This window comes from Schistocerca piceifrons, chromosome 2, assembly GCF_021461385.2.
Source record: "Schistocerca piceifrons isolate TAMUIC-IGC-003096 chromosome 2, iqSchPice1.1, whole genome shotgun sequence".
NCBI classification, from domain to species: domain Eukaryota; kingdom Metazoa; phylum Arthropoda; class Insecta; order Orthoptera; family Acrididae; genus Schistocerca; species Schistocerca piceifrons.
The window spans coordinates 310,342,738-310,356,183 of NC_060139.1; the positions used below are offsets into that span (position 1 = coordinate 310,342,738).

At 37.4% G+C, this 13,446-nt stretch overlaps 1 protein-coding gene across 1 annotated transcript in view; it reads left to right on the top strand.

Moving 5' to 3' along the window:
• The window catches only part of LOC124777502, a 44,698-nt gene that overhangs the window by 16,025 nt on the left and 15,227 nt on the right, over positions 1-13,446 (top strand). Inside the window, exons 3-4 of the mRNA XM_047252944.1 lie at positions 112-327; positions 6,500-6,725. Of these exons, the coding sequence (XP_047108900.1) occupies positions 112-327; positions 6,500-6,725 (442 nt within the window). The remainder of the gene's footprint in view (positions 1-111; positions 328-6,499; positions 6,726-13,446) is intronic.

Consider the following 13,446-nt stretch of genomic DNA (forward strand, 5'->3'; position numbering starts at 1 on the left):
TTTTTAGAATGAGATGCCTCTTATATTTTATTTGTTGAAATTTTTATTAAAGGCATACAGTAAAGTTCCAATCACACTAATTACAGTCATGTTACATCTTAATGGCTACAGATGCTCCATTGCACCATCGAGGACACCCTGGCCAGTCACTGCCTGATCTACGGGCAGACGTGGAACTGGAGAGTGGGGACTCGACAGATTCTCTTATTGATGAAGCAGAAGAATATTTGAGGCGATCAATTGACTCAATGTTGACTGGTACAGACTGGAGTAGAACTGTAAAGCGCAGGCAGGTCCGACGTGTATCAGAGCCCGATCCAATAAGAGGTATGTCAACTTTAATAAGGTGTATATAATATGTGTGCATGTCTGTGTGTGTTGTGGATGGGGGGATTCTTTAATTTGGATGTATTAAAAACATTATTTTAATGCTTTTTTTCATCAGCGGGTTAAGTCCAAATGTTTGTTATAGTAATGTCTAAAAATCTGAAGTAAATGAGTAAAGTAGTTTTTCAGATTTTTGGCAAAAATGTTTCCCCTTTATATATTATATACTTACATAATTAAAAAATATATACGTAAAAACATATGCCTATTTGCATGCAACTTTGTGTCAAATTTTCAAAGTAAACATTGAAGACCTTTCAGAGAGTTAAGATTTTAAACAAACAAAGATGAGATTTTTGATAACAATATATCCCTTTATATATTATATTTATATACTACATGGCACTCCTGTAGGTATATAGAAACATGCTAGTATTCAAATGCAAAATTGTGTCAAAATTTGAAAGCAGTTGGTGAAGAACTTCCGGAAATTTAAGATGTTGAATAAAAAAAAAAAATTTACATTTTTGTTTAGTCTTATCTCGATGTGTATCAGAGTGTGATTGCATTTTCTACTACATAGCTTTGTAAACAACAGTGCTATAAATAATGAAATCTCCAAATGTTACTGTGAAGGAGAATCAGCTTGATCCAGAAATACTTTTCATAATTTGATAGAGAGAGATCCATCCTAGTTGATGTATATATTGTTGCAGTGGACTTATGCATTAGAGGAATGCAAGGCAACAGCACACATTTGTCTTACAGTGATAACTGCCACCTAAAACTGTGTAGATGCACTTGTACTGCATGGTGTGTTATTAACATACCATGAAACTACAGTGTTATAGAAGAGTCTTTTTTGTAAAGTATATTTTTTGTATTAGTTGTAAACATATCTACAACCAAAAGCGCTGTAAGTAATAATATGAGTTGTCATTCTAGCAGTGGCACGCCACCAGTGAGATGGCAGAAAGCTGAACTAGTGCTTCAGCTGGATCAATGTAAATAAGTAATTAGTCACTAGATGTTAATGCACTAGCTGTCATAACAGTGACTAATTAGAGAATGCATTTCTTGTGCTGTATGTTCTCCCAGATGTTATCAAGATGCTTCAGTTCCTGATTACCACAGTCATTTGCAGATGACACTTGTGGCAGGTAACTTAATTTTTGTGTACAGTGCTTCTCTGTGGGACGTATTTATTCAGCACATGGTCAGTAAAGCAGTGGAGAGAAGTGATAAAAGCTGTTACAATCCAGTAAAGTGAACTCGGTTCTGCATGGCAACAGGGACTATGTAAATGTTTTCAGTAGGGGACTGGGCATCTATTGCTGCTGCTGCTGGTGCCACCAGACTGCATATGCAGGCAATTATTGAAAGACATAGAGGCATCATTGCATATTCAATTACACATAAGTGTTGATCATTTTGTTATTCTGAAGCAGGTACAGACAAAAAGCCACTCTCTAATTTTCATTGCACCCTTCCCTCTCTTTTGAAGGAAATCTTGACGAGTTGTGTCTTCTAACTGTAAGGCAAGATGTACATTGCAGCGCTCACACAAACATTCTCCACCATCAATGTCACACTGTGTTGTCTGGCCTGCACAGTATCAGTGCAACTCCAGGCAATCATTTTTGCACTGCAGTAATCAATACTTTATTTTCTTTTAAAGTGTTCTTTGTGTTTTGTTTTCTTCAGAAAAGTCTATTTCATTAATAAGATAGTGTTAAACAACAGCAATAATATCACTCTGAGTAGGTTCGACTCATCTTCACTGCCAATTCAGATGGTCCAGTGCTTAAGACACTGAAACTAGACTTACACTTGGGGAGGACCAAGGTTCAGTTCCTTGTCTAGCCATCGTAATTAATGATTTGTATGGGTTTCCCAAAATTTCTGAATTTAAACATCTAGACGGATCATTTCAAAAGGACACAGTCAATTTTCTTCTCCATTCCCCCCCCCCCCCCCCCAATCCACTCTTGTATTCTATCTTTAATGACCTAGTCACTGGAGGGATAGTAAACCGTAATATTCCTTCTTTTTACTGAGCAGGTACCCTTAAATGTGGTCTGCAGCTCGTGGTCGCGCGGTAGCGTTCTCGCTTCCCACGCCCGGATTCCCGGGTTCGATTCCCGGCGGGGTCAGGGATTTTCTCTGCCTCGTGATGACTGGGTGTTGTGTGATGTCCTTAGGTTAGTTAGGTTTAAGTAGTTCCAAGTTCTAGGGGACTGATGACCATAGATGTTAAGTCCCATAGTGCTCAGAGCCATTTGAACCATTTTTTGAACCTTAACTGTGGTAGTGTTTATGAACTTTGTCATGTGGTACTATTACTTCCATCTCTGTCACAATTCTGTTTTGTGGTATTCATAAAGTGAATTCATAAGGTGAATGAATAATTGAACATCACACAAGCAATGCTTTGCAACAGATTACTGTTCTAGACTTGAATGTGCTCAGTCCCATCCCATCTGACATAATGATACCCACCTAGCAAGATGTATTGTGGATGTGTGGCCAGTGGCTCCATCCAGCTCAGCTCACTGTAAAAGTGCCAGTAATTCCTGAGTGAAAGAGATTAATGGAGTCTACTAGCAACAAAATTAATGCTGACTGTGCAGTAACATTCCTACCATTCATTAATTCACTATAGTGTACAAGGATTTACAACATGCTGTCAATTATAGCCAGCATCCTCTACATTTACCAACCCAACCCCTATCCTACTGCCGTTAGCGTAAGTCACAGACAACATTGCACTTACAAATGAAACACTTCTCAAACATCATTGGTACAAATGTATTTTATATAAAAACTCACTTAATAACTGCAAATAAGTACTCACTTAATGAACCAAAAATAACTACATATATATAAATATGAGCACAGTGAAGTTACTTTGTCTACTCACATAAGAGAAATTGGTGGGAACTGCTGGAGAGGTATAGTCTGTCTGTAAATGAAAAGCGAGCATCACTCATGATGGGGAAAGCAGCATTTTCCTAGCAGAATACTGCAGCTGCCATTCCCAATGACTAATAATCCATTTCCCACGTAGCACCGAGTGTAGATTTACATAAGTTCTGTCTGTACAGTCTTCTTGCATTACTATCATTAGTAACTAATATCTGTATTCTGTGTGATGTTAATGGGTTTTATGGGAAGTAAACTCACCGCGGGTGTGTCTGCACATTGCATTGCTACTGGTTTATAAGGCATGATGCAGAAGGGTTGTTATAATCATGGAACCACATTTAGCTGCTTCTTGTGACATTTTGGGCTAGAACGAGTGGGGAGTCTTAGCAGATGCACAAAGGAGGAAAATGTTTGACCACATTCCAGTGACCTGCCTTCCTTCATTCTTCTACTCACCCGACGCAACCCCATCACATCCCCAGACCACAATTTATCCTTTAATATGGATCTGCAGCACACAGATATAGTACACACATTTTACATAGTGCCCAACAGGAAAGTGAAGTACCCAGAAAACATGGTTAAATGTTAATGTAACGTCATATGTGTACACACGATTGGTAAGTATGTAAATGATAGAGGTATGTAAATGATTCAAACAAACTCTCAAGGAGTACCTGATAGAGAATTCTTTTTATACATTTGATGAATGTGTGAAAGAAAAGTATATAATCACTAAATTTGTAAGTGGTGTAAACTTAGTATAATGAATTTTATTTTGAATTCTATCATAGGCATATGACAATTATTTATTGGTATTCCTGTATTTCCTTTGGAATATTTAGTTTATCTTGACTCCTGTATATATTACACATCCTTAACATGTGAAACAAAAAAGTTCTGTTAACTGAATGTGCTGTTGTATAGCTGATATCTTATTTACATTGTATCTTTTATTTATGTAAGATATATTTCAACTGTGTACAATCTGACACATTCCATATCATGAATATATTACTCATCCTTAACATGTGAAACACAATTTTCTGTTAATTGATTGTGCTATTGTTTAGTTGATTTTTATTTACATTGTATCTTTTTATTGTATTTATACAAGTTATATTTGAGCTATTTAGAATCTGACATGTTCCATATCCTTGTGATTCATTCACTACCAGGATCTACGGAACATGAAATGAAATAAATAAATAAATAAAAGTAAACAGGCAACACCTATATAAGACAAGAAGTAGTTGTTAGATCAGATACTGCTGCTACAATGGCAGGTTAAGATTTAAGTGAGTTTGAACATTGTGATATAGTCGGTATATGAGTGAAGGGACACAGCATCTCCGAGTTAGTGATGAAGTCAGTATTTTCGTGTATGACAATTTCATGAGTGTACCATGAATATCAAGAATCTGGTAAAATATCAAATCTCTGACATCACTGCGGCCAGAAAAAGATACTGCAAGAACAGGACCAGTGACAACTGAAGAGAATCATTCATTGTGACATAAGTGCAACCCTTCCACTGCAGATTTCAATGCTGGGCCATCAGGAAGTGCCAGTATACAAACCATTCAACGAAACATCATTGAAACAGGCATTCAGAGCCGAAGGCTCACTTTTGTGCCCTCGATGACTGCACGACACAAAGCTTTATGCCTCACCTGGGCCCGTCAATACTGACATTAGACTGTTGATGACTGGAAACATGTTACCTGGTCAGACGAGTCTCGTTTCAAATTGTATTGAGTGGATGGACATGTATGGGTACGGAGACAACCTCATGAATCCATGGACCCTACATGTCAGCAGGGGAATGTTCAAGCTGGTGGATGCTCTGTAATGATGTGGGGCGGGTACAGTTGGAGTGATATGGGATCCCAGATACATCTAAATATGATTCTGACACCTACGTAAGCATCCTGTCTGATCACCTGCATCCATTTATGTCAACTGTGCGTTCTAACATACCTGGGCAATTCCAGCAAGTCAGACATGAATTCCAGACATGAGCATATCTGAGATGCCTTGCAATGTGCTGTTGAGAAGAAATCTCCACCCTCTCATACTCTTACGGATTTATGGACAGCATTGCAGGATTTATGGTGTCAGTTCCCTCCAACACTACTTCAGACATTAGTCAAGTCCATACCATGTCATGTTGCGGCACTTCTGCGTGCTTGCGAGGGCCCTACCGATATTAGGCAGGTGTACCAGTTTGTTTGGCTCTTCAGCGTATTTTCAGGTTCTGAATTCCACTTACATATCAATATCACTTAAAGAAGTTTGTAGTTATATAAGTCCATGACAATTAATGATCTTTTTCATTAAAAAAAAATCTGGGTGGTCATAATGAAGCAATCAGGTGATCTCGTTGCCAAAATTACTTGTGTTCTGTTGAGATGGTACAAAAGTTGGGAGCTGTGATTTTTTAAAAAATAGATTTTTTTTTACCTAATATACACAGTAAAAATAGATTAAATGTACCAGATGTCTCTCCTAACAGTGGTTAGGTGTATTTTCTCATATGTTTCAGCAGATAGTTGCAATGTAATATTTGCAACATGTTGCTGGAATCAGCCCAACAAATACTGCTCATCACCAGTGCATTTGGATGGCAGTAGCAGTCAGCAGGGGCCAGGGTAGTGCAGTTGCTGCTGGAATACTGGTTATTCTCTGTGTTTTCTGTCCCAGATAATAAATATTGATAGAATGAATACCACAGTAGACTAATCTGGGACAGCTCTATCGAATGAGATGTAAAATCTCACTTTAAAAATCATTTTGTTTGTCCGGGAAACATACCAACACTTTCTGTTGACAATGGCCACTGCATGAAAGATGCGATGAGCAGTATTTGTTTGGACTGACTCCATTTAAATATTGCAGAAACAGAAATTGTGAATATCTGCCAAAACACCACAGGAACTGCACCTGGCCACTCTTAGGAGGAACACCCTTTATAAAATAATTTGAAAGCACTTCCCATAATTATCAGTGTCAGTAGATTAGCACTGGTCATAATTTGTTCTTAGTAAACATACCTTACAGAAATAGCCTCTAGTGGCTGCTTGTGTGCGTTGATGTATAATTTAATCTGTTTCACATCCTGGGAAGTTCGCCATTTAGGGTGGGATGTATGGAACATGATGTTTAACTCTCTCTCTCTCTCTCTCTCTCTCTCTCTCTCGCTCGGCTTAGTGTGTTACTTATATGCAAATGACTTCCATGTTTGCAGAGTTCAGACCACCAAAATCAGCTCATCCTTTCCTTCCAAAAATTCCCCGTGATCTGAAGCTGGATTACTTTGTGAAAGTTATTACCAATGAAGGACGAGTGATGGTCGGAAGGGTGCGGTATGTTGGCTCAGTGCCCACAAAGGATGAACCATATGTTGGAGTAGAATTGCCTCAGGATGCTGGAAATTCAGATGGATCATTTGAAGGACGTCGATTCTTTGATAGGTGAGATTTATTGTGTTTAATTTTCTTGTTTCATTCATAATATGTGAATTATGGCAAATGCTTTTTTATGTGGGGAAACTAGCAACCAGGCATGGCTTTGCTTGGGAAGCATGAAGTTTCAATGGCCAGACAACTTCACTGGCTTAGTGTATTTTGTTTGTGGGCCACGAGTAAAATTTAAAAGAGCAGCATTAATTTAGTGAATACCACCACTTTCATGTAACTTACATGATGCGAAAAGGCAGTTGTCTGGAGGCATGAATGTTGTCTGCTCCATACAGAATTGGTATTTGGAGTGACATGTCAAGTCACATTGTGATGTAAGTAATATGTTTATAACCAATGTAAATACTGTATGTGAATCTTGTGTGTGTGTGTGTGTGTGTGTGTGTGTGTGTGTGTGTGTGTGTGAATCCGTACAAATTGGAGGCTGGCTGAGGTGGCACAAATAAAAGAAAAAAATACATGATTGACATGATTTGCTCATGTTTCATCACTCCTCTTGTGTAGACTAGTATGCACTGTGATCCATTGTTAAGATTAATTGCCATAATTCTTTGTTGTGTGCTCTTTGTGGCAGATTTCTTTGCCATGCCAGCAAATAATTGTGTCCACTTCTAGATTTGATTCAAGGAAAGCAGGAAACGAAAGCTCACTCATGTGCTGCACTGCAGAAAGAATGTATTGCATGTAAATGAAGCAAAGTTACTGAACTACTTTATATGAAAATGTTTTACTTGGAGCATAAAAAATAAAACACCATATTTTTTTGTTTCACATGTTTTTTCACTGTAAAGTTGTTCTCAAATGATTGCAGGGAAACTGTTGCTTAAAAATATTTTATTATTTCAAATTGTAACTAGCTGATGATGAGGTTGTTATCTTTTCGTAGTTAGTGATGTTAGTTATGATACTTCAAAATTGAGTAACTCACTGTCTGTTGTTCGAAGAATTTGCAGTGAATTAAGAGTGTGAATTGTAACCAGGAATCTGAAGTAGGCAGAAACTGGCAGTCTGAATTGTCATCATATTCATACCTCAACCATCTGCAGAAATATTTCGAGATCTCGTATATTCATCCACAAGAAATTTCTGAATCCCTTTCAAGAACATCATGCTCATATTTTCTGATCTTTAAAATACCTAAATCTATTTCACACCAGTGGAGATTCATTTACCAGTCTTCTGTACAGTTTGAAAATGCCCAAACAAATAATATCTTTAATAATATCTTTCACCCCACCACACAGAGAATGATGTTCACATATATGTTTGACTCAAGGAAAAAAGAAAACTTACAGTTGAGTCATCTGCTGTGCTGCTGCAAAACTTGCTTTATATAAATGAAGTAAAGCTGCATCCTATCCTCCATTTTACTGTATGCATAAAAATAAAAACAATGGGTTTTGCACTCATATGTTTTTTTCACTATGCAGTTGCTGTGAAGCGACTGAAATCAGTTGGATGTTACTTAGATGACGTGCATGACCCTAACCTGTTACAAAACCAGGAAAAGGGAAGCTGCAATTTAATGTGGAGTAGAGCCACATTTCATATCTGGCAAATCTCCACACCATTGAGAGCTGAATGGTAGGTTAAAATGCAGTGTGAGGGGGGCAGGGGGGGGGGGGGGGGGGGGAAGGAAGAAGAAGATTAACCTAGTGGGAATTCGATCCTAGAAATTTGCAGTGTCTAGCCAAATGTGCCATCCCCTTGACCATCGCATCAGATGTTAAGTGGGTCACATTTAATGCTACTTCAAGGCACTATTGCTCTGTCCAGTTATCACAGCTGTTTGGTAGGTGGTAGTGGCATTTTTTTCACTTCTTTATTTCAGTTCATCATAATTGAGCAATTTGCATGGTATATTTATCAGTTACATACAAACACCTCCCTCTGGAGTATATGTATATATAAATGAAAGCTGGATCAAAATACCTACAGCAGTTCCTGAGATTAGCATAGAGAAATGTGTGGAAGAGTAGAGCAGTAAAAAGAAAAGCTGGTGGTTAGGAGGAATCTGTTTTCAGTGGGTATTTATGCTGTATCATGAAGTTGTAAAAATATTTTTTCTTACATTAATACTTCAGATTTCAATATTTTCAAATGTAGGTCAGTTTGTTCAGAGCCTTGTGATCTTGATAAGTACATATCCTGATAATATTCACATCCACATATACTGCATAACACTGTAAAGTGTATACTGACTATACTTAAAAAAATGGTTACTATTACTACATTAATTTCAACCTGTGCAATCACTAATTATATAATTCAGTGTAGTGATAGTTTACTGTTAATGCACATTTACTTTCTAAAAGCTGCTTCTCTCATTCTGTGGCCCTGAACATTCTTCATGTGGAATCTACAGCACACAATGAATGAATGAATGGCAGAAAGTATTTTTCATCATGCATTACATTTGAGGGTTGTTCTCATTCAGATCACACACGAGGAGAGACAAGAATGACTGGTTATTTCTACACCTCTCTCTGATCTGTTAGTAATCTTTCTAATCCTTAAACAAGCAGGATATCCTAGATTTCTCCATTGGAGTGTTCTTACTATGAAAATTTGTTAGATCATATTTTTTAGCATATCTGTGTCAACATTTATACACTGCAAAATATTGTAAAGTACATAGCAAATGGTGCTTCCCATGTAACCACATATTAGTGTTTCTTCCCATTCCATTAATTTATGTATCGTGCGAAGAATGACTGCTTGAATGGTTTTGGATGCACTATAATTATTTTAATGTTGTCTTGCCTTGTCCCTATTGGAGTGACATGCAGTGAACTGTAGTATGTTCCAAGATTCTTTACTTAATACTGGTTCTTGGAAATTAGTTAGTAGTGTTTGTGGGATGGTTGGCATATGTCTTCAAGCATCTGCCAGTTCAAGGTTTCCTGCATTTCTGGGGCTTGTCCGTTGAGTGAAGCAAACCTGTGAATTTTCTTAGTACCCTTCTTTGTGTGTGTTCTGTTACCTCTTTTAGTCTTTTAGTTGCATTTGGTATTCTCCCAAACACTTGATCAGTATTTTGTGAAGAGTCACAGGAGTGTTTTTTATAAATTTGATTTGTAGACTGACTGAATTTTCCCAGTATGCTACCAATGAGCTACTTTACCTCTGATTGAGCCTATTTGAGTGTTCCATTTTATATCTCCACAAATTGTTACTGTCAGGTATTCGTATGAGTTAACTGATTTCAATTGTGACTCATTGATATAATAATCATAGTAGTAGTATGACTTTATATTTAGTGAAGTACACAATATTACATTTCTGAACATTTAAAGCAAGTTGCCAATCTTTGCACCACTTTGAAATCTTATCAGAACCTTCCTAAATAATTGTGTAGCATTTTCCAGGTCATACCTAGATAAATGTGTCATCTACAGAAAGCCTGAGTTAACTATTAATGTTGTGTATGTATGCAGATTGAAGTGACAAATGAAAATTTGTACCAAGGCTGGGATTCGAACCCAGATAGCCCAGACCTGCTCACTAGGTAGATGCACTAACCCCTTCGCCAACCTGGCACAGCGGCTTTGCACAGTTGCATGGACTACTGTAGCATGCCTCCCTCCTCAGTCCAAATTTCCACTCATGCCTTGCCCCACTTGATACTCCCTAAACTGAAACAGCACTGCAGAGGCTCTCCAATTGTATTGCAAGTATCTGCAAGTTTAGGGGGAATATCATGTGGACTGAGGCATGAGTGGGAATTTTGATTGAGGATGGAGTCACACTGGGGTAGTCAGTGCAGTTACACAAAGCCACTGTGCCAGCGTGGTGTAGTGATTAGCACACCTGCCTGGTGAGCAGAAGTCCCAGGTTCGAATCCCTCGCTTGATACAAATTTAAATTTTTGTTTCAGTCTGCATATATACATCATAGATATCTTAAGACTTAAAAAGGTCTCTGGAACCAAATACTTTCATTTTATTTATATTATTTGTCATGTCATTAAGCCTGGTGATGTCTCTTCATCCAAAATTAACAATCTGCATTGTCCTGACAAAGGAATCCTCAGTATAGTCACAAAATTTGTTTGATACCTCATACAATTGAACTTTTTTAAATGAACATTGAAGTGGCATTGAGTCAAATGTTTTTAGAAGATGTCTACCTTATTGCCTTGATCCACTGCTGGTAGGACATAATGAGAGAAAAACCACAAGTTGGGTTTCCTGTGGTTGTTGTTTTAAGAATCTGCACTGGTTGGTATAGAGGAAGCGATTCCGTTCGAGACACTCCATAGTATTCAAGCTCAGAATATGTTCTGAAATTCTACAACAGATGGACGTAATGATATTAGATTATTGTTTTGTGGGTCACTTCTACTACTGTTCTATAAAATGAGTGTGATGCTCGATTTCTTCCAATCAGTGGGCAAAGTTTTTTTTTTTTTTTTTTTTTTTTTTTTTGTTGAGGGAATATATGATATATTCTGGTAGAAACAGAGGTTAACATAGTCACAAATTCTGTATAGGATACCATCAGGCCTTGGATCTTATTTAATTTTAAGAATTTCAGCTATTTCTCAACACTGCTGCCACCAATATCTACTTACTCATCTTTTCAGTGATGTGAGAATTAAAATTAAACTGTATCATCCTTTATAAAGGAATACTTAAAAACAGAGTTCAGCATTTGTGCTTTTCTGTAGGTGCCCTAATTTCAGTTTCTGTGTTATTCATGAGTGCCCATACAGTAACTTTGGTATCATTGACAGCCTTTACATATGGCCAGTCTTTCTGTGGGTTTTGTGAGGGGTCTTTTGATAATATTTTTGTATGGTAATGATTGAAGGCTTCATGTATTTCTCCTCTGACATCCGATTGTATTTCATTTAGTATCTCCCTGTCTATACCCTTGTGCTATACTCCTTTCATGTAACCTGTGATCACTCATGCTGTCCCTCTGTGTATGTGCTAAATAGTCTCTATTAATGCAACCTCATGTTTCTCACTTACTTCAGCAGCATCCCAGCATATTTCATATGAATCCTTTATAAGGAATGCTTCTTGCACAAGAACTGTATTTTTCTAGGTACCATTTTTATGTATTGGTATCGGACTTTCAGCCACTGTAGCACAACAGACTGAGAAAAAAGAATGTCTCTTGGATGGATATTTAGTGCATTGTAGCATTGACACTGGATATTTGCACAGTAAGCGATTATAAATATGAAATCCACCAAATACAGCATGATAGCTTCGGAAACTGTGAATCGAGATTATACTGTTCAGCACAACCTTTTGAGAGCTACAAACTTCAGACTATGGTTCACTCTTAGGTGTTATAAACCTTCAGTACATAGAGTGTTTTGTGATCTGAAGCAGTTGCTAATGATCATCATCCGAGGGATGTGAACAAGACTTCCTTAATCTGAAATTCAACAAGCTAAAGGAAGCATTTTTTCAACCATTACAGAATTCCACTGAATGCACAATTTCCATGGATTTTATGGCCTCTGTTGCCTCCTTTTACCAAATTTCACCTCGTCTATTTCAGTGACGACTGCTGGTCCCTCTTAACAGTTGTGAACTGTTTATCGCCCACTTGACTCTCACTTCACAACAGAAGGAAGCCAAGTTAGTCTTTGTACACATAAACAAAGCAAAATTTGTGACAAGTCTCCCTGTCTTCAGATAACACTTGGAGACCTGCGTGGCACAGAAGTCTGAGATTTTTTGGACCATCATTTGCAACGTGCATCATCGAACCAAGTACCATTCTGGGCACTGTGCTTCAATGCGCACTACACATTGACGATGTGATTGCCCTTTCACATCTTCTGTTGGTGCCAGCAACAGAATGAATTCTAATTCGGCAAAAAATTACACAGTGCATGGCATCTGGGGCATTCTAATAATCGTGGAAGGACATTATGGTGGATCAACCATGACCGTAATTTGGCTTTTGTAATTCTATGAAATGAAATGCTACCTCACCCAGAAGATAGCCATGGCTCTCCATGTTGAATACTCAACTATGACTAGACAAATGATAGTTTTCTCCAAATGGGACCAAATTTAGTAATAAGTCCCAGTACTAGAAACGATATTGACACAGTGCAGCGAATCTGAACTTTATGTCTTGCCATGAGATGAAAGTACTAAATCACATATGCTGATTGTGAAAATGAAATGGGAAATGTTCCAATACTTAACAGTTTTTCTGGAAAAGATATGCCATATATAGCACTTTTGAGAAACTTCAGAATGACTCAGTAACAATACACGAGGAATCTGTAGTTGATTAATATACAGATCATGTAAAAAAAGTAATTGTTTTTTTTATTACTAAACATAAAATAAAATGAAAATAGTATTAGAAATCTGAACAAAGCACATGAAAGATTACCCAAGAGACATCCTTTTTTCTCAGTTTCCTATGCTACAGTGCCTGAAAGCCCAATACAGATAAACAAAAATTTAATCGTTTTCTAGTACCTTGTTATTTAACTTTAAAGGCATCAGGAAACTTTGTCTAGAAATGTACCTTTGGGATCATGACATTGTTACCTCATGTGTTTGTGTGACCTGAAGTTGAAGGGAACTACAATTTAATATCTTCCAAAGTTTATAATTGTAATTTTTTATATGTACAACCAGTAGTTGTATTTTTTATGAATCTGCAATATTATCCAATCACACCATGTGGTATGATCCTCTAACATGGATCCATTTTCTCCATTTAACATAGTGTT